The sequence below is a fragment of the Capricornis sumatraensis genome, chromosome 19 (genome assembly GCF_032405125.1).
Source record: "Capricornis sumatraensis isolate serow.1 chromosome 19, serow.2, whole genome shotgun sequence".
Taxonomy (NCBI): domain Eukaryota; kingdom Metazoa; phylum Chordata; class Mammalia; order Artiodactyla; family Bovidae; genus Capricornis; species Capricornis sumatraensis.
In genome coordinates this window covers 33,631,396-33,652,883 of record NC_091087.1, presented here as the reverse complement: position 1 = coordinate 33,652,883, position 21,488 = coordinate 33,631,396, and the positions used below count along the sequence as shown (strand labels likewise).

The 21,488-nt window shown below is 48.2% G+C and overlaps 1 protein-coding gene across 1 annotated transcript in view; it reads right to left on the bottom strand.

Annotated features, from left to right (window-relative positions):
• ARNT2 (aryl hydrocarbon receptor nuclear translocator 2) overlaps positions 1 to 11,949 on the bottom strand; it is a 148,128-nt gene extending 136,179 nt beyond the window's left edge. The window contains exons 1-2 of the mRNA XM_068990871.1: positions 11,837 to 11,949; positions 4,300 to 4,347 (exon numbers count right to left, since the gene is read on the bottom strand). Coding sequence (XP_068846972.1) covers positions 4,300 to 4,347; positions 11,837 to 11,949 — 161 coding nt within the window. The remainder of the gene's footprint in view (positions 1 to 4,299; positions 4,348 to 11,836) is intronic.
• Between the last annotated feature and the right edge of the window lie 9,539 nt (positions 11,950 to 21,488).

The window sequence follows — 21,488 nt, the reverse complement described above, 5'->3', positions numbered from 1 at the left end:
CCACTCTTCTGTTCTAATGACCACTACATAATACATGTGGCTCAGCAGTGAAGAATCTGCCTGCCGATGCAGGAGCCACAGGAAACCCAGGTTCAGTCCCTGGGTCGGGAAGATCCTCTGGAGGAGGAAATGCCAACCCACTCTAGTATACTTGCCTGGGAAATCCTATGGACAGAGGAGCCTGGCAGGCTATAGTGCATGGGGTCATAAAGAATCGGACGCCACTCAGTGACTGAACTGGACACAAAGTGCTCAATAAACTGTCCCCTCTGGTCTTCGGTTCCTCATCCCCAGTCTACTCCTTGGCCCCTGCAGACCGGCTTCTGCCCCTCAGGTTGCCCTTGACTTTGTGTGTGGGGAGGGGAGCACGTTGGTCAGCAGAGCCCTGTCCTGCATGTCACAGCTCCCAGAGCAGCATCAACTGCATGTGGGAGGGAAGTCTGAGACAGGGATGATGAAGTGAGTCTCGGGGCATTTCTGGCCCTGGCATTGTGTGTGCACCATTGCATGTGCATAGGTGTGTACATGTGCCCAGCAGCTGAGTACCCCTACACAGTTCCTCCAGAACTGGTGAAACTGAAAGTAAAACATCTGTTGACAAATCAGCAAAGATCAGCTATAAGACGACAACTGCAGAAAGAAGAAGCAAATATAGTCACCAAGCAAGAGAGAGAAAACATGCAAAATATTAAGTTTGGAAGCAGCTAGCTCTAGGGGAAGAGTAATTTTTTTAAGACTTTGAACATTTTTCAAAAAGTTACTTGGGGTTGCCCTGGTGGTTAAGAATCTGCCTGCCAACACAGGGGACACCCGTTCAACCCCTGGTCTGGGGAGATCCCACGTGCCTTGGAGCAGCTAAACCCATGCACCACAACTACTGAAGCCTGCATGCCTAGAGCCCATAAGCCCTTCTCTCATGGTGGTGGCAACAAAAGAAACCACCACAATGAGAAGCCCACTCATCACAACAGAGTAGTCCCTGCTGGCTGCAACTAGAAAAGCCTGCCCACAGCAGTGAAACCCATCACAGTCAAATAAAATAAATAAGCTTTTAAAAAACTTTTTGCAATCCCTTTTTAAGCCACCATCAGGATTTTTTGGATCAAGGCAGGGGATATATACATATATATATATATGCTTCTCAGGTGGCGATAGTGGTAAAGAACCTACCTGCCAACACAAGAGACAAGAGACATGGGTTCAGTCCCCGGGTTGCGAAGATCCCCTGGGGGAGGAAATGGCAACCCACTCCAGTATTCTTGCCTGGAGGATCCCATTCCTTAAGGGCTATAGCCGTGGGGTCAAAAAGTCAGACATGACTGAAGAGACTTAGCACACACACACATATATAAATAAATCCTCTTTTATCTATTTAAAAATGCATATGTGCACATCTGTGTGATCTGCAAGCAGCTTAACATCTGAGACCTGCTGTGAGAACATAGGAAGCAAATCTAATTGGCTACAATGTACCTCCTATGTGAATGTGACCATATTCCCCAAATCCAAAACTGAGACACGACCTCTAATAGCAGGTGGGACATTTGAATTTGGGACCACCCTCAAGAGAAGCTGGGAAAGGTGGCTGCACACACATCTACTACTACTGGTTCACTCAGTCGTGTCCGACTGTTTGTGACCCCGCGGACTGTAGCCTACCAAGCTCCTCTGTCCATGGGATTCTCCAGGCAAGAATACTAGAGTGGGTTACTATGCCCTCCTATAGGGGATCTTCTGGACCCAGGGATCAAACTCATGTCTCCTATGTCTCGTGCACTGCAGGGGCTATCTTTACCGTCTGAGCCACCAGGGTAGCTCAGGGTGACGCAAACCATGACCTAGCGTGCTGCCTGGGTTCTGAGACAGCAAACTCTGCTGGCGAGACGCCTGCCTCTCAGCCCCTCTCTCTTCCGACACCTGGCCTGAGGGCTCCCTCGGCTGACTGTGAACACAGGAGGAGGAAACAGAAGCCGCCCCAAGGCATGCCATGCCTGCCGCCTAGGGAGACAGCCTCCAGCAGTCTCTCTGGCCTGCCTCTGGATGGTGGCCAGTGCAGCTGGCAAAGTGAAGGCAGGGGTGGACTCAGTGGCCTCCCCAGCTGGGAGCAGCTCAGATGTCCCCAGCAGCCGACGGGTCCATCAACCCTTCTGCTGTCAGACTGAAGTGGCCCCAGGCTCCCACCGGCACCAACATATGTTGTAAGCTCACCTCATCTTTCCCTCTTATTTTTCATGAGTGGGGAGGGGGAAGGATGTGGTTCACAAAAGTCCAGGTTTGAACCCTGACTTATGTACAACCTGACTCAAGGGCAGGCTTACAGCAGAGTCTAGGATTTCTGTTTCTTCCTGGTGGGACCCCGGACAATGAGTTCTCTGTGTCCCTACACTGTTATTTCATCACTGACACTGATCTTCCATGTCAAGCAAATGTCACTCCTCATCTCTCTCTTCCTCCTTCTGTTCTGAGACCCAGGAACCGTTGCTTCCTGAGGTCAACATGCTATGGAACGTTATCTCCAGGGGAATACTGATCCAGAGGAATCACAAGGCTTTGTTTCCTCACAAAGGGAGGCTGTGTAAGGCTGGCACAAACCAAGCTGGGGTGACATGTGCCCTTATTTCCCAGGCCAGCTTCCTTTCAGCAACACAGTGCTCCCTGCTATTCATATGAATCCTACGAAAGAGGTTGGCATCCAAGCTTGGGTTCTGTCTGCACCCAGGGGAAAATAATACATACTCTTGTTGTTGAAACCTGTGTCTTGATTTGATTAGAAGGCTCATCAGACATCAAAGAGGGTTCCACTTCCTCGCTCCTGTCTCACTGGAACTGAGTGGAGGATGGAACTCAGTTTACAGGGAGGAAAGTGAATCAAGGTCGAGACTTTCAATGGACCTGAAGAGTCCGGGGAAGCCCAGGAATAGGAACTAGGTGCCTGTTCCTCTTGGGTTTGGGGAAAGGATGCTCAATTCACACCTATAATACGGGTAAAAGGAACCCGACCGAAAGTGACTTCCATGAGAATGAGCAAACGGGGAGGCCATGGGTACAAGGTTCAATACAGACATCATTCTTCTAAACAATTTTTTTAAGGTTGTGGTTTTTTTTTTAATGTGGGCCATTTTTAAAGCCTTTATTGAATTTGTTACAATACTGCTAATCCTGCTTCTGTTTTATGTTTTGGTTTTTTGACCACGAGGCATGCGGGATCTTAGCTCCCTGAACAGGGATCGAACCCACACCCCACAGGTGAAGTTTTAGCCTCTGGACCACCAGGGAAGTCCTCAAAAACTTTTATAAAATAACTGAGGCTATCAGTCCAAACTGTGGGCTGTGCATACCAGAGAAAGGTACCCATTACCTGGGGTAGGTTTTCAATTTCATCAGCAACCAAGAATTAGGAATTCTTGGGCATTGTTGGGGGCGGCGGGGGGGGGGGGGGTGGAGGGGAGAGGAATGTCAAGGCAGGTCCTTTCATAAGTAAACAGATGTAGATGGGAAGTTTGCTAAGATTGATGGAATGATCTTTGCTCTTTTTCTCAACATAGCCAAACTTTCTCCCGTAACTTAAAACAAGATAATAATAATAATAATAAAGAGCCACGGGACAGGGCACGCCTCACCCTTCATGTAAGTGATGCACCTACCATCACAGCACCCATGGGCTAGCATCCTTCTGGAAGGCAGTCTGCACTCCAGACAGCCCTGCAGAGCCTAGATGGAGATGCTGTCACGTGGCCAGCGAGTGACGTAGCTCCTAGGAACTTAAGGTCCAGTTTTCTGCATCTAGAACAAGGCCACCCAGGTTTCTCATATTTCTCTTTATTTCCCATGGTAGAAAAAGAGGCTTTACCTTGATTGTTTTTCTAAACTTGAACTCTAGGCCTGTCTTTTAAAAAGGGATCCATCAGAGTCAATCACTTGTTAATACTTAACTTTTGAAAATCTAGGCTGGGATATGGCAGGTTTTGCTAAGAGTTACCTGTCCCTGAGCCAAGCACAGAATGAAGGACAAGGCCGTCAAGCTACAGGCAATGGCTTTTTTCTAATTTTTGTAAAGTTTTTAAAATTATTTTGTATTGGAGTACAGCCATTTAACAATGTGAGTTTTAGGTGCACAGAGAAGGGACTCAGCCATACATATACACATATCCCTTCTCCCCCCAAACTCCCCTCCCATGCCATGTAACAGGCAATGGTTTTTTCCAATGACAAAAGACATTCAAACCCCTGTACATTTCAATAAGGTGATAACTGGTTGTTTGGGCTTCTTAAAATCTAGGGAACATAAAGGAAACTCACCTTGAAAACTTGCTGGGACCTTCGCCATCTTCATCATCAAAGTCCATTCTGGAAAAGTCAAGTTCACAAGTGAGCATTCATTAGAAGTAGAACATTTAACTGGACATATGAGCTGTTGCCTCAGAGTGGGGTTGATTTGGTCAGACTGCTCTCCAACAATCCCAGCCCTTGACAGTGCAATAAACAGTATCTCTACACAGTCCTCAAATAGGTTTGGGACAAGAAAAGGCAAAATGAAAGGTCTATGGTACCAGCGTCATTAATCACATGGTTGAGGGCTTCTGCACAGTGCTGAAATACTGACTCGACCCTTCAAGAACCCTTTAAGGCTGCCGCGCTGGAGAAGTCAGCACCCCTTATCCCCCACCATCTCTGGGGACACCTGCACCCTTCCACGTCGTGTATCAACACTGGACTTCCTCCTTTGACTATCTAGTGGTATATTAACAGATGGAGAGAGCTCCAGGGAGCTTGGAAACAAGAAGCTTTAGAGGCAAAGAAGACACACTGCTGGTGCCATGTGACGACTTGGCTGGCCTCGATGAGTCTAAGTGAAAAGGCATTTAAGGCCATTACCCTATAAACTCTGGGTCCAAGTAAATGGACGTGGGAGGAGATACAGTTGTTTAGTGCCTGAGCTAGTCAGAATGGCCGTCTGCTTATGGAAACTCACCCAAGACATACTCGGATTCCCACTTTACTGGGTCTCTCCAAACAAACATAGAAAAGTTATGACTGATATTTGTTTAGCTGATATCCCAAACTCTCCTTCTCAAAAAAAAAGAAAAACAACAAAGCAGCCCTCTCTAACGTCAATTAATTTTACTCCTTGAAGATGTTAGGGCAGAACAGTTAATTAGTACGAGGTGTACCCAGTCTTCGGGAACAAAATAGAAACAGTACAGATGTTTTGACTCTCCTGGACATTCACGGGGAGTGGGCTTCCTTGGGGAAGAACGTCTCAGGCATTCTGCACTCCCCATCTTGTTCTTAGGGGGCCTGATGGATTGAGTGGGACACAGTTCCCATGTACTCCAGGAAGAAGGGAGTCCAGCCTGCCTGGTGGCCAGGAGCTTGCCACAAGAATGGCAGGTGTGCTCCAGAACCACACTACAGGTGCCACGGCTGCTGGCCTCATGGAGGATATGACCCCACCCGCAGCTCTCAGGCTGGGGCGCAGGGGGTAGTGGTGATATAGGGAGGGCTCGGGGCTCCCAGGCCAACTTTCAGGGGAAGAGCTGTCACTCCACAAGCACGTGGGAGAGGCCCCTAAAGAGGTAAACTCTCGAGGCTTTGGGTTTACTTGGGGAACCAAAGGACTAGGATGACACAGGGCAAAGGAACACTGTCTTTTTTTTACAATCACTTGTTTATTTTTATCTTGTTTTATGAGCAGTGTGACCAGAGTTCTGATCTGAGATGACCTGATGGGTTTTATGCCCATTTAGAGCCCCCAATTTCCAGACATGAGGGCTTGCATTCAGACTAAAGGAACAAAAGGAGTTATATAACTGAAGAGATGATGGTAACGATACCAAAAATACTTGTGCACAATTAGAGGAGGGGAGGCAGGGAAGCAAAATTATAAGAAAGGAAAAATAGAATTAAAACATCCCTGGGAGAGAGAGACAAGGACCCCCCCACAATGCAGAGTGTGTAACAGGGTACCAGACAGCAGCAGCAGAGCTGTCTACATTGTGGGAAAATGAAGGCTGAATGCACAACTTTCTAAATGAAGGAAAGTCACCTATATGCTGCTTAGTTACTAAGGCTTCGTCTCACCTTTCCTGAAAATTACATCTGGGAGACCCCATAGACGGCAGCCCACCAGACTCCATCGTCCCTGGGATTCCCCAGGCAAGAACAGTGGAGTGGGTTGCCATTTCCTTTTCCAATGCATGAAAGTGAAAAGTGAAAGTGAAGTCACTCAGTTGTGTCCGACCGTCAGCGATCCCATGGACTGCAGCCTTCCAGGCTCCTCCGTCCATGGGATTTTCCAGGCAAGAGTACTGGAGTGAGGTGCCACTGCCTTCTCCGACATCTGGGAGAAGAAAGCACCAAAAAGCCTGTCTCTGGGCTTCTGCAGCGCTGCAGAACCACACTGTCACCTAGTGTTCATCATGGGTAAGAGCAACTTGCTGCAGACAGAAAGGTTACTTAACACCCCTGGGCTGTCAAAAACAGCTCAGTGGTTAAGAAAAAGAAATTGCATTTTCAGAATTCCAATGGATTTATGCAAGCATTTAGAAAAACCTCAAGTGGGTGTGAGATGATCAGTTATCTTTAAAATGCCTTTCAGCTCCAGTTGATAAGAGTGTGATCATCTGGCTCCTGCAAGATGCCATTTTTTAGTCAGCCGGCCCTCCTCAGCCTGCAGGATCTTTGGGGTATTGAGGGTGACCCATCGTCCTGATTTTCCCAGAAGGAGGGGATCTGTGGGGGTACAGGACTTCAGTGCTGAAACTGGAGAAGCCCCGGGCCAACCAGAACTATTCGTCACCCTCGTTTTCATAAGGACAGCTCAGTTCCTTACCCCATCCTCAAGCGGTAGACGGGTAGAGAGGAGAGCCTTACGGTAAATGGTCCCAGTCTGGACCACGTCAACCCAATCAAGCAGAGTATAAGAGACGGAGTGCCACGCTCTGGAGGCAGTTTTCTGAAGCCTGCTAAAAACTGAGGAAGCAGGACTTCTCTATGAAAATTCAGGGACCACAAATCTGTACCTTTCTACCCATGCAGGTGTGTGATCACATATAAGCTGCAATCACATGTAGGAATTGTGAAACGTATTGTGTAGGGGTGAACTCAGGAGAAAAAACAGGACACAAACGACTGTTCAGACCCTCAGGGTAACTCACGTGACCCCAAAACGACTAACTGCTCATCAGCCACACAGAAAACTTGCAACTTCTGAGGACAGAAGGATCTTTTGGAGGACTCCTTGCCAAGACCCTGCCTCTGGGTCTTCTGCCACCAACTCAAACGCTCCACTTTAAATATGACTCCCATAGCTCTGTTTATTTCTCCTGCTATAAAAACGCCAAGTAAATCATCCTTGTTTTATATCTTTTATGTATCTCTATTATACCACAGCATCTGGATAATAAAGGAGAGAAATCAAAACATGACTTTTAAGTCCTATTGTGTTCACTTTGAAGAATTTGGTACCATCAGTGGATGAGGTAAGAGTCCTCCAAAGGTGGGCTGAAAATGCCTTTTGCCTCACTTTCCTGTTCTGAGCATGATTTCTACCCTCAATAAAAAGTCGTGAAAGCCACTTTTGAGCTTGCATCTGGTTCAGAGTGAGCAGTGTGAATCGGCCTCACAGCGGTTGTGTAATAATAATCATGCATCATCCACTATGAGTCATCAAAGAATCCACTTTTGCTCTTATGAGAAAAGATGACAGGCCGCGCCCACTAGGCTGGTTGTAGAGCTCAGCAAAGGAGCAACCCTGGGCCAGCTCGAAGCTGCTATTGACAAAAGGTGAAGAGGGGACATGGGTGCCAGCAAAGGCCAGATGACAGCATCACTACTGCATAAATTCGAACCAAGGGAAACACGTACTTATGTAATATGCCTTTTATTTCACCACATCCCAGGAGCCATGGGCTTACGCTGCAGGGAGATGCCGGTGTACTGGCTGCACTCGATTTGGAAATCATTCTCCTCAAGGATGATGCTTTAGAAGCCCAGCATCTGACTCCAAGGCAGCAGGAAGGGGCTAGGACTCCTGGTCCCCACCACCCTTACCTCCCCTTCCCAACAGGGGCTGACTCCGGAGCGGGCACAACCTGATGACAGCCCACTCCCCTGTCTTTTGAAAAGAACCCCGTGTGCCCTGTGGGTGCCCCCCAGCCCCATCCCACCCCCTCACCGGGATCAGGGAGTTCTCTACAAAAATGCAGCCCAGGTGATTGGCTTCTGCTTCCTTCTCCCACACATGTGGAATCACTTTGCAAAGAATCTGAAACTTCTGAACCTTCACCTCGTGTCCCCACTGCCCGCAGAGCACGGAGCTTGCTAAGACGTGTACTGGGGAGGCTGTCAGGGGAGTAGAGGGAACATTCGGGCCAGAGGATCCTCGGCACCCAGCCAGGCATGTGGCCAGGGGAGCCAAACCCGCTAGGGGTCAGTTCTACTTGGCTCTGAAACCCCAGGGCTGGGTAGTTATCCTGGGAATCGGGACAAGTTCCTCCACCAGAATAACCAAGTCAGAGTGGGAAGACCTGGGTAGGGAAGAGGAGCAGGAGGAAGGACCTTTCCACCTCTTGGACATCAAGGAGATCAAACCAGTCAGTCCTAAAGGAAATCAACCCTAAATATTCACTGGAAGGACTGATGCTGAAGCTGAAGCTCCAAGACTTTGCCCACCTGATGCAAAGAGCCAACTTATTGGAAAAGACCCTGATTCTGGGAAAGATTGAAGGCAGAAGGAGAAGGGGGCAACAGAGGATGAGATGGTTGGATGGCATCACCGACTCAATGGACATGTGTGCTAACATGCTGTCACATCAGTCATGTTCAACTTTCTGCAACCCCATGGACGGTAGCCCACCTGGCTCCTCTGTCCATGGGATTTTTCAGGCAAGAATACTGGACATGTTTGGGCAACTCCAGGAGAGAGTGAAGGACAGAGAAGCCAGGCATGCCGCGGTCCCTGGGGTCACAAGGAGTTGGACACGACTGAGCGACTGAACAACAACACAGCCCACCTCTCCTCTCTTTTTCTCCCCCTCCCTGTGTCTCCAACTGTGCCAAACACTCTAGGAGAGAAGGAGGATGGGGGCAAGATGGCAGGGATGGGGAAGCATGTGTAAATGTGCCACAGTTCGCGGGTGGGGACCCCGAGTGGGGTGACCCGCTATTTGAGGAACGTGACTTCCATCGGAGTCTCCTTGGTACAAGCACGGGGGCTGAGAGCAGAGGAGCCTTATCACTGCTGTGGCTACTCTACAACAGCGATGGCCTCCATCACAGAATTTCAGCAAAACGTGTAACAATATTAGAGGTAAGAATTACTCTGGAAACCTCCCTGTGAAAAGGAAGGTTTCTTGGCTGAGACACAGAGCTGCCCCCGTGAGTCCCAGGGGCTTAGCAGAAGGAAGCACAGTTTTCTGGCTGCTCCCTCTGAAGCGGGAAATGGAGGCAGGTGTAGGGCTCCAAGAATGAAGAAAATGAAGGACAGGCCTCCGGGAGGCGGCTGGCTCCCTGATCTGCCTCCGGGGGTGTGCGTCCTCCTCCTCCTGCTTGGGAGGGTGTGCCAGCAATTGCTGCTCATCCCCTTGAACCTCTGGTATTTTTGCTTGGCGTTGGGCTTCCTTGGTTCTAAGTGGAGTAGAACTCTAGGCCAGCAGTCCCCAACCTTTCTGGCACCTTTTTGGGGATCGGCTTCATGGAAGACAATTTTTCCGCCGATGGGGCCAGGGGAAGGTTTCAGGATGATTCTCATAAGGAGTGAGGCAACCCAGAACCCTTGCATGTGCAGTTCACTGTAGAGTTTGAGCTCCTATGAGAATCTAATGCCGCCGCCAATCCAACAGGAGGTGGAGTTGAGGTGGTGACGTGAGTGATGCGGAGTGGCTACAAGTATAGATGAAGTTTCACTCCATTGCTCACTGCTGCTCACCTCCTGCTCTGCAGCCCAGTTCCTAATGGGTCACGGACCAGTACCGTGGGGGACCCAGCAGGCTGGGGACCCCTGCTCTAGGCTGTGTCTCAGTCTCACCCCACCAAGGTCCTCCTCCACCTCCAGAGTCACACTGAGTATACGTGATCCGGGAGGGAAAGGGGCAGCTGGGAGGACTCCTTCACAAAGAAGCCTGAGTCCACTGTCCGATCATCACCTCAGGGAGCCAGCAGAAGTCAGGGTCCAGACGTCAGGCTGGGGCCAGGAACTGGGGGGCAGAGGAGGGGAGTAGCTTCAGTTCCCTGAAGCCTAGCACACGCCCTGCAGGGGTGGGGGCGGGAGTGGCACAGACTCCTGGCAGAGTCTCTCAGAGACCACTTCCCTCCCCGCAATACTGGGCTCCAACCTCTGCCTGGTGCCTGGCCCAGCCCTACCTTCCTGCATCAGAGAGTCCTGTGCCGGCTTCTTAAAAAGGACTGGGCCTGCACTGAGGCTCTGTCCCCAGGGAATGGATGTGAGAGAGCAAAGGCATTTAAAATAATTTTTTAAAGATCTGGATTCTTTAAAAAAAAAAAAAACATGCAGTAAGCTGATATGTTGACAGCAAGTGCATTCTTTTAACAACCCAGACTCCACTGAGCTTAGCACCTAGTTAGAAAGAAGAGCTGGTTAAAGGAGGATATCTGGGTTTGCAGTAAGCCCTGGAGGCAGGCTGATCTGAGGAGTGTGGCCCCAAGCACCCCAATGATCACAACAGCTCAGTGGGTCCCACCATAAATATGGAACTCTGGCTGCATTTAGGGGTGGGAGGGAGCTGAACCAAGGGAAAGTGGGGAACCAGGCTCCGTAACCCCCTCCATAATCACCAAAATTTTAGCCCCTCTTTTGAAGACCAGCACACAGGCAGCAGTCTTTTCACCATCTGAAATGATAACACTGAAGGCGCTTTTTCATCCTACCCTATTCCATTCTAGATCCTCAAAACACACCTGCCCCCCAACTCCACCCCTGCTGGGGCCAGCCCAGGCGCCTTTAAGAATTACAGTGGTTAAGAGGAAACTCTAGGGTTTAAAATGCTGGACCATTTTACAAATTAGGAGCCTTGTCTTCCTGGGGAGAACCTGTGTTGTGGGAAAATGCATTCATAGGACAAACTGACTCTACGTGAGAAACTCTGTATCTCGAATATTTCATTGAAAATGAAGTTGATTCAATGAAGAAAAGGAGCTGGTTGATAAACAAGAGTCTGACAATGTAGACTGTGCTCTTCTTGCAGGATCTGTGATGGCTGTAACTCAGTTACAGATGTGGTACATAATGAGTAGACGCTGTTTTGGGTTCCATCGGCTCAAGAGTGATGGTCTTTCTGGTCCCACCATCACTCTTACCAACGTTACGGGCAGAGTAGGTTACAGTGGAAGCTGCCCAGCCTTTAGATGCTGGACTAGAGCCAGGTTTTTTCTTTTCTTTTTTTGTGAGAGGAATTCCTGCACAGCATCTGGCAAAGACTGGTAGCCAGAGCAAAGAACAGAAAGCACCAGAGGGATCCTTGCTGCCCACAGGAGCTGAAGCTCGACCCTCAGGGCTGCCTCTGGCTGGTGGGCTCAGGTGGACGGATGGGTGAGCCCCCTCCCTGAGAGCGATGGCTGGAGCAAGGCCCAGCAGGACTACAGAGCCGTTCTCACAGCAAGGACAAGCAAACAGAAGTCCCCAGCTGGGTGCCGAGGCCCAAAAACACTTAGAGGCGATCACATGCCTGGTTAGGAATCCCGCGGAATCTAATAAACAGGATGCAAACTGCTGAGCTCTTACTCTCCGGGACAGGGAGAGACAATATTTTCCTAACAGGTCAAGAATGTTGTGCAACGCATATCCAACGCGGTTCCCAGAAATGCCGAGGGGGCTTACCCGGATCTCCGCTTTCCTCCTCGGGCGGGCATGGCCCCTGCCATCCTCACCTGTCCAGTGGCTGCCATGGGGGCGACGGGCAACGTCACTGAGCCGGGGATGTCTGAAGCCATTTCTGTAATTCGGCAAAGAGAAGTTCTGTTAATGACAGAGAAGTCCAGGAATGAGCAGAAAAATTGTCCGGCTGACCAAAAGCACCACCTGGGAGGAGAACCAGGGGACCTGGGTACTGGCCCTTCCTTAGTCATGTGACCCGACTGAGCCCTTCCCTAGTCCGGGCTCTGCCTTTCTCCTCTGGAAAACAACATGCCAGGCAGCATGCCTGTATTTAGTTTCGGTGGTTAAAAGAAAAAAAGTTCTCACAGCTAACAGCATTGATAAAGAACTCTTGTTTCCTGTCACCTGGAGGCAGGTAAGATGTTCAGAAGTTCAGGCACATGGCAAAAGCTTACAGGGAAACAACCACTGCTGGTCCCAAATACTGGTAACCCACTGGGGCAAACCTAGAGAGCCAGTCTCCTGCAGCAGCATCACAGATGCTCCGACCTCATGCTGGGCATCTGTGTTCAAGCAGAAACTCTGCTCCCCGCTTAAATCTTGACTCAGAATCCCTGACTATAGAGTCCTTCCTGGCCCTCCATTCATGATGAGGACCGTGAGGTCCCAGGGCCTTAAAAACACCCCCTCAGGCCACAAGAAAGGAAAACTATGACAAACCTAGAGAGTGTATTAACAAGCAGAGACATCTCTTTGCTGACAAAGGTCCATATCATCAAAGCTATGGTTTTTCCAGTAGGGATGTATGGATGTGAGAACTGGACCATAAAGGAGGCTGAGCACTGAAGAACTGATGCTTTTGAGTTGTGGTGCCAGAGAAGACTCTTGAGAGTCCCTTGGACTGCAAGGAGATCAAGCCAATTAGTCCTAAAGGAAATCAACCCTGAATATTCATTGGGAGGACTGATGCTGAAACTGAAGCTCCAATACTTTGGCCACCTGATGAGAACTCATTAGAAAGACCCTGATGCGGAGAAAGATTGAGGGCAGGAGGAGAAGTGGGCAACAGAAGATGGATGGCATCATCGACTCAATGGACATGAGTTTGAGCAAGCTCCGGGAGATAGTGAAGGATAGGGAACCCTGGTGTGCTGCAGTCCCTGGGGTCGCAAAGAGTCAGACACAGCTTAGAGACTGAACAACAACAGGCTGCACGGTAAGTCAGTGATGGCGGCTCTCCACAGCCATGCCTTCCGAGGCAGAAATCTTAATTTAAAGCATAAGTAGGTCTGTCATTAGATGAGAGTGCCTTCCCTGTGCTTCGTTACCATGATATATTATTTCTTACAAGCTAGAAACTTTTGGAAGCTTGTTAAGGCAATGATCAGCATTCTACATTTCAAAGAAACCACAGTTAAAAAAATTTCTCCTTCCCACTTTGTGGCAAGCTTGTGAACTCAGACGCCCTGTCCTCAGACCATTAAATGGCAAGAGCAATCCTCCAGTGGCCTCTCTGATCCTGTTTATTGCTCTTGTGAATGACTTGCACAGGGCTCGATTTTCTCAGCCCGACTCTTATCCAGGGCAGAAGGGAAGCAAGAGTCTACAAAACTTATTTCAGAAAGACAGTCTCGGATAAACATGAAAATCTGGACCCTTGTCAGTGAAGGAATGCTGGTGATGCTCTGAAGTTACAGCTCTGCCTCCTCCCAGAAACCACAGAGGCATCTGATCCTGTTATGCCCAAAGACATTGTGTTTAATAAAGATATTCTAAGGTCAACTTGAACTAGTCCCCTCGAAACTTCTGAAGAAGAATCTCACAGTACTAACAGGCATAATCTTAATTTAGCTACTCCACTAGATTCACACAAATTTGAGAGCTATCAGGTTTTTCTTTCAACTAATGCAATCCTCTCCACTGTAGACAGTGACTGTACTGTATTTGTGGCAGCTAGGCAGTACAACCAGCAACGACCTCATAATCTGACATCTGCCTGCTTCTGATAAGAAATTTGTGTTTTTTCCTGAAATGGAGGCTAAACCAGGTTAAGTCCATTAAGGCCTCAAACTGAAGGCTGAGTCACTGCCCGTGCAAACACGGGCAAAAACAAAAGTCACCACTTCCCAAAGTAAGTCCCACAGAACATCAGGCCCTTAAGATTTTCCAAGAAAAGGGTTCCGTGGTCAAACAGGCGAGGAAAAAGCCACACCCTTATTCCCTTCTCCAAGATTCCAAAGTTCCCCCAAAATAGACTGAGAAGTCCTAATAGGAGGACATTTATTTAACTGTGACTATCCCAGGATACCATAAAGGTCTCTAATTAATGTTTATCAATTAATTAATTAATTTGGGGGGCTGCACCGGGCCTTCATTGCTGCTCACAGGCTTCCTCCAGCTGTAGCGAGTAGGGGCTACTCTGTTGTGGTGTGCGGGCCTCTCACTGCAGAGGCTTCTCTTGTTGCGGGTGGGCTCAGGAGTTCTGGCGCACGGGCTCAGTTGCTCTGTCTGCTGCGTGTGGGATCTTCCTAAATCAGGGATCGAACCCACGCAGTATTCCCTGCATTGGCAGGCAGATTCTTAACCACTGGACCACTAGGGAAGTCCATGTGGAGACTCCTAAAATGCACTTTCTTAACAAATAATGTTTCATGTGACTAGTTTTTTAAAGTCAACTACCTCGTTCCTGCCTTTGAGCTAAGGACATGTCAAGCTGTGAGAGATCTTCACCCATGTCTGCAGACTTGGAAAGGCCCCCCTGCAGTCACCTTCTGGCTCAGAGGTTGGCAAGGAGGAGGAAGAAGTGGAAAACGGAAGACAATGTGCAGTTAGGAAAGAAGATGATATTTGTCCCATTCTGTGTGGGGAAAACAAAGTTGTGGACTGTAATGCTCCACAGAAACCCTGTCTATGGAGCAAGGGCAGAGGAGTTTGGAAAGTCCAGTCCTTTCCTCAGAGAGATGAGGGATGCAAGGAAAGAGAGATTCAGTGACTTGCCGAGGTGCGTCCCCTGGACCAGGGGCCCGGTCACGGGGAGGGCCCAGACTTGCTGTCATCTTATTCTGAGTGACCATTTCCCATGATTAAGTTTCATTGGCCCAGAAGAAGGGCCAGTGAGGACAGGTCCACAACCAGCTTGCCTCCATCAACGCCCAATGGGTATATTCTTGTGCCCTCCCAGTGTGGTGCAAGATGCCAAATGTAAGTTGGCAGGTAGACACAAGTAGTTTCTACCAAGGGAGAAAGCGTATGCTTCATGAAGGTCACCTGACAGACACGCTGAGCCGGCTGCAATCTTTACATGTGACATGAGTGTGTCATAAAGCCAGAGCATGGTGGCTTTAGGGGGAGAGGAGCAAGGGAGCAAATACATTAACAGAATTTAAAGACTGAGAGGCACAAACGCATCCCCAGCAAAGAAGGCTACCCAAACAATACAAATGGATGTCGGCTCACCCGCCACAATGGCCAAAACTACCCCCTCCCCAACTCGAGAAGCATTTCTTTTTTAATTAGTTTTTATTGGAATGTAGTTGCTTTACAATATTGTTAAATTTCTGCTGTAGAGCAAACTGAATCACTTACATGTATACACATATCCCCTCTGTTTTAGATTTCTTTCTCATTTTCAAGAAGCATTTCTAAGAAAATGTGGCTCATTCTAGTTCTACTTTTCTCTTGTAAATTGCATTTGTATATTTTTTTATTTTATCTTTATTTTTTTAGATGGAAGGATAACTGCTTCACAATGTTGCATTAGTTTTTCTGTACAATGAAATGAATCAGCCACAGGTATACATATATCCCCTCCCTCTTGGACCCCCCCACCCCTCTGCATTCGTATATCTTATATCCATTTCAGGTGTTCTTTCTCATCTAGTTGTAAGATGCTTTTTATGACAGATACTGAAGCTTTGCCAAATTTTCTGAAAATACTTAACAATCTTTCTCCTATTTGTTGCTTGCTCTTTTAGGTTGAAAGATTTTTAAACACTAGATAAAGCCTTAAGAGGTAGAGTTTAAAATGTATTGGTCAGCTCCAGTTGCCATAACAAAATACCATACACTGAGCAGCCTGAACAAAAGAAATGTATTTCCACACAGTCTGGAGAATGGGAAGTCCAAGATGAAGGTGCCAGCCAAACTGGTTGCAGTAAGGACCCTCTTGCTGGATTGCAGACTGCCACCTTCCCTCCATGTTGCCACATTTTCTCTTCTTATAAGACCACCAATCCTAGGGCACTAGACCCATGACCTCATAACCTCATTTAACCTTAACTACCTGCCATAAGCTCTATCTTCAAAACAGTCAACGAATTTTGGGAAGATACAATTCAGTCCACAGCAGAAGAAAAGGTCAATTGTCCTAACCTCATTTATTCTAGTCCCTCCTTTTCCCCATAAGGTTTTTTTTCTTTTTAAATAAAGACTAACTTCTTTAACACTTCCATTCTATTCACGTACTGATTTGGCTGCTTCAGGTCTTAGCTGCAGCATATGGGATCTAGAGCTGCAGCATGCCAACTCTTACCTGTGGCAACGTGGGGTCTAGCTCCGACCAGGAATCAAACCTGGGACCCCTGCCTTGGGAGCTCAAAGTCTTTGCCCCTGGCCCACCAGAGAAGTCCCAGCATCCGGTTTATTTCTACTTTACAATGTTACTATGATGTGACACGGTATTGTGTATTGTGGTCACTGCTACCAGTGTGAATGAGATCACCTTTCCCAGATACTTTCTGATTGCTTAGTAGCTATGACGACAACTGTGCTGCGGCAACTCTTCGCAAGTGATGTCAACCGATTTGACCAGCAGCTAAGAGAGGTGCTGCCCTCCCCTCCCTTGCTGTTCTGTGTATGTATTATCCTTTCAAAATCTGAATTCCTGGATAAAGAGTTTCTAGGGCCATTGCCATGTGTCCTGCCATTTCACCAAATTTTCACATTTGCTCTAATAATTTGTCATTAAATCTTATGAATTTTCTAATTTTACCAAGCCTTTGGGCTACAAATAATACTATTTTCTCACTTTAAATAGTTAAATGTTTGATTTCTTTTCAAGTCTTGTTTCATTGGCCAGAGTTTCCAAGATATTTGATAATAATGACCAGTAAGTGGGAACAGAAAGGCCATGGGGTTCTGCAGTGAAACATATCTGCTTTAAAATTACAACCCAAAAACTTCTTAATAATAATCTACTTTAAAGGATCATTTGAAAAATTAAGGATAATGTTTATAAAGAGCCTCAAACAGTGTCTGGGAAGGGAAAAAACTCTCAAGCAGCAATGATTAAAATGATCATGATTATGGTGATGGTAAGTAAACTTGCTTGGTCTTTGAATATAATTGCGGGTTTAAGACAAACACACTTTATGACGTCAAGGAAATCTGCTGCTGTTCCTATTTCTTAACTGATTCATGGAATGGATGTCTCATTTTACCAAATATCATTGTGGTAACTAACATAGTGTTTTAGATACCAAACAAACCAAGTGAAATATGCAATCAATGAGACCAAAATTCACTTGAAAGGTTAAACTTTTCTCTAACATCTTTTAAAACCACTCTTAATACATTCAAATAAAAATATAAAAAATACATCTCTCTCATCTATAACCTACATCCATATCTACCAACTGTTCCGCTGTTAGCCTTCTTTGGATAAGCCACTACCTGCTCCCTAAACCTGGCAACTTCTCCATATGATTTGAATATAAGTTAGCAAAGCTCCTAGGACATCTATCCAGGAAAAGGGGGCAGAGAAAGTTCACTCACCTGGTGTCAGAGGTGAGGGTCTCCAAGGCAGAGCAAGGTTTTAAGTGGAATAGAAAATGCTATTCAATTAGATGGAAAGCAGTCCTGTGAGTACACTATTGATGTGCAGGGTTTCTGAATTTCATTTCAAAAGGAAGTAAAGTGGAACCTTGACTATAGCACTGGGCAGACAGGCAATAGCATCAGATACCTAACAGGTGATGACCTGGCCACAGTCATACCCTGAGGTGTGCATGAACACAGCCTCTGTGTAGGAGGACTTGGCAGTATGTATCAAGAGACATCAAATTACCCATGCCTCAAAAGGGCTGACCTGGTGGCTCAGCGGTAAAGAACCTGCCTGCAATGCAGGAACCACAGGAGTATGAGGACTCCATCTCTGGGTCCGGAAGATCCCCTGCACACGGGCTTGGCAACTCACTCCTGTATGCTTGCCTGGAGAATCCCATGGGCAGAGGAGCCTGGTGGGCTACAGTCCACGGGATCTCAAGAGTCAGACATGACTGAAGCAACTGAGCATGCATACACAAGAGGATGCGAGGGCAGTGTGTGTGTGCGTGTGTGTGTGTGTGTGTGTGTGTACCTGCTATATGTACAGAAAAAGACTGGAAGGCAGATACAAGTACACCAATGTGTTAAACTTGGCTATTTTTGTTGTGGGAATTATAGGTGGGTTTAATTTTCTCCTAAAAGCTCTTTTTATTTTTGAATATACTAGGATTTTTTTCCCAAATAACTTGTGCTAATTTAACAATAATCAAATGATGTGTTAATTTAATGACCACAAATAGAGAAATAAATATTTTTAAAGGGTTTCACTGTAAGACACATTGGAAAGCATATACAGCTGGAGAGCTGGAAGCAGTGCACAAACGAGTCAAAGGAAGAGGATGACTTTTTAATAGAAAGAGAGTCCAACAATGGAATGAGTTGGCTTAATGATGACGATAAACATCAACATATATACACTTACTAGGGCTTCCCTGGTGGCTCAGACAGTAAAGCGTCTGCCTGCAATGCAGGAGAGCTGGCTTCAATCCCTGGGTCAGGGAGATCCCCTGGAGGAGGAAATGGCAACCCACTCCAGTACTCTTGCCTGGAAAATCCCATGGACGGAGGACCCTGGTAGGCTACAGTCCGTGGGGTCGCAAAGAACTGGACACGACTGAGCGACTTCCCTTTTACTTTCACTGTGTATGAAATCAATAGCTAATGAGAACCTACTGTACAGCGCAGGAAGCTTCTCAGCGCTCTATGGTGACCAAAATGGGAAGGAAATCCCAAAAGGAGGGGCTAAATGTATACCTATAGCTAACAGGTATAGATCTCCCTAAAAGATTTACATTAGGTGCTTCCTCTGTTCTAATCTCTTCACATGAGCTTTACATCCAGCCTACAAGAGAGGCACAAATCAGCCCATTTTACGCGAGGGAGTTGGGGCAGAGAGAAGTCAGTGCCATGCCCCAGCTACAGGGCTGTGAAGGGGGATAGTGATCTCTCATGGGTCAGTCCCACCCCTGCAGGGCCCTCGCCTCCTCAAGGGGCCCAGGCAGAGGCTGGGCAGCCAGCAGACCCTTTCCCAGGCAGGGGAGGGGGGGCAACAGGAGGCATCGTAACATCCAGCCTCTAAATCACAGAGCCAGGTGGACATGGTGTGACGTGCAGAAAGTGTCCATGCTTTGGGGTCACTCTGCGGCCACAGGCAAGAGTGCCCTGCGGCCCTGCAGATGGCCCTGCGGCCATCATCCCCTAAGCAACAGACTCCTCATCTATAAACAACGAAAAGGCCCACATTATCCACAGTTACTGTGGCGCTTAAGGAAGATCCCTTATGTCAGATACCTGGCAGAACGTATGGTCCCTCTTCTCCTTTTACTTCCCCCCAAGACAAGAATGCTTTTTAAAGCAGATATTGTGTGTGCGTGTCTGTACTTTTCCAGATCCCTTGAGCAAAACTTAGCTTCTCTATACCTCAGTCTTCTGTCTAGAAAATGGCCATAATAATAAGCAGTAAATTCCTCATGACACTGACACTGCTATGACGATTAAAAAAGCTAACATCTGTAAAGCACTTAGCATAATGTCTGGAGCACAAAAGGACGTCTAAGCGTTTGCTGAGTAACACACACGTGCACATGCTCAGTTACTCAGTTGTGTCTGACTCTTTGCGACCTCATGGACTGTAGCCCACCAGGCTCCTCTGTCCATGGGATTTCCCAGGCAAGAACACTGGAGTGGGCTGCCACTTCCTTCTTCTCCAGGGGATCTTCCCAGACCAGGGATCGAACCCACATCTCCTCTGCTGGCAGGCGGATTCCGTATCACTAGTGCCACTTGGGAAGCCAGGTAACATATACATAGACACTAACAAAACTTAGTATAACTTCTTTCTGTAAGGAATTAGATCACTTCTGCAATCTGGTTTTTATGGCTATGTCTCACAGGAGTACAGGAAAGGGGACAGTGGCCACAGAAGGGAGTTGGCCATACGACTGACTCCTCTGCAGCCCCCACACAAAGTGTCTCCAGGGTGATGCCTGTGCAAAGGGAGGCCAAGAGGGCCTGCCACAGCCCCGGGAGCCTGAGCTGGGATTCTTGTCCTTCACTGACCTTACACCAGCTTCCTACCCAGAGTTCTGCCTTTAACCTGGCTGGCCTGCCCCATACCCCAGAGGAGGGTCAGCAGACAGGCCCCGAGAGTACATCCACTGGTTGCCCCCAACTTCCACTCTCCCAAGGTCCCTGCAGGACTTCACCCACACACCCTCCACCCTGAACCAATGTGGACATGACTCCCTCCTGGCGACGCCATGCTCTCAACCATGAGAGCCTCACCTGAAGAGGTGCACGTTGCCCCTATCACAGCCCTGGGACCCCACGGCCCTACACAGCTCTACTCGGCCTTCAAAGGGTTCACACAGCCCAGCAGGGGAGCCCAGAAATCCTGGGTGAACCATCTACATCCTTTCCACTCTCGTTTTCTTTGGGTGTCCCAAGCGGGCACCGGCAAAGGAACTCCACTGAGAAGTGTATGGAGGTCATGGTCAGCACCTTGAAAAAAGAAAAACCAGAGGCTTGGGACTCCCCTGCTGAACGTCCAGGGTAGTGGCTAAGATTCCAGGCTCCCAGTGCAGGGGCCCAGGTTCCATCCCTTGTTGAGGAACTAGATCCCATGGGCTGCAACTAAGAGTGCCCAGGCCACAACTAAAGATCCAAGTGCCGCAACTAAAACCCGGTGCAGCCAAATAAACAGACAATGTAACCAGGTTAGGAGTAGTGAAAACTTCTTTCCTCCTCGTGGACACGGAGAAAAACTAAAGATCCTGCACGCCGCAACAAAGACCCGGAGCAGTCAAATATATAAATAAACTTTTTAACTGAGAGGCTTGAGTGCCACAGAAACATGAATGCGTCCTACTGACCAAAACACCACATATCAAAATGCAAATCGACCCTAAAAGCAGATGAAGAACTCGTCAGAGTAAGAGTTGTCACACGGGGCAAAGTCACTGCTCCCCGTCGCGTGCCCCTCAGGATCTCCTCACCCCCCAGGCTCCTTTCAATCCCCCTCCATCAGGCCTGTGTCTCTGTCACGCTGCTAGGGAGCTGCCATCATCATGGGGGTCTCATCTCCAGCCCTGCCCTTCTCTGCGGGGCGCGGCTGCCCACTCCATCACCAGACTCTCCTGGTTGCCAGGGGCCGCATCCTCTCCCTGCAGCCTCGCAGGCCCCTCCTCCTCTCAGCCAGTTGCCCCTCCTCTAGGCCTCCAGGCGCTTCCACAGCCCCCTCTGCTCTGCTCTCTCTCTAGGTGAGCTCACGCAGGCAGTGGCATCAATACCGTCTCTTCAACGGCAATTCCCAAACCCAGCCATCAAGGCGTGC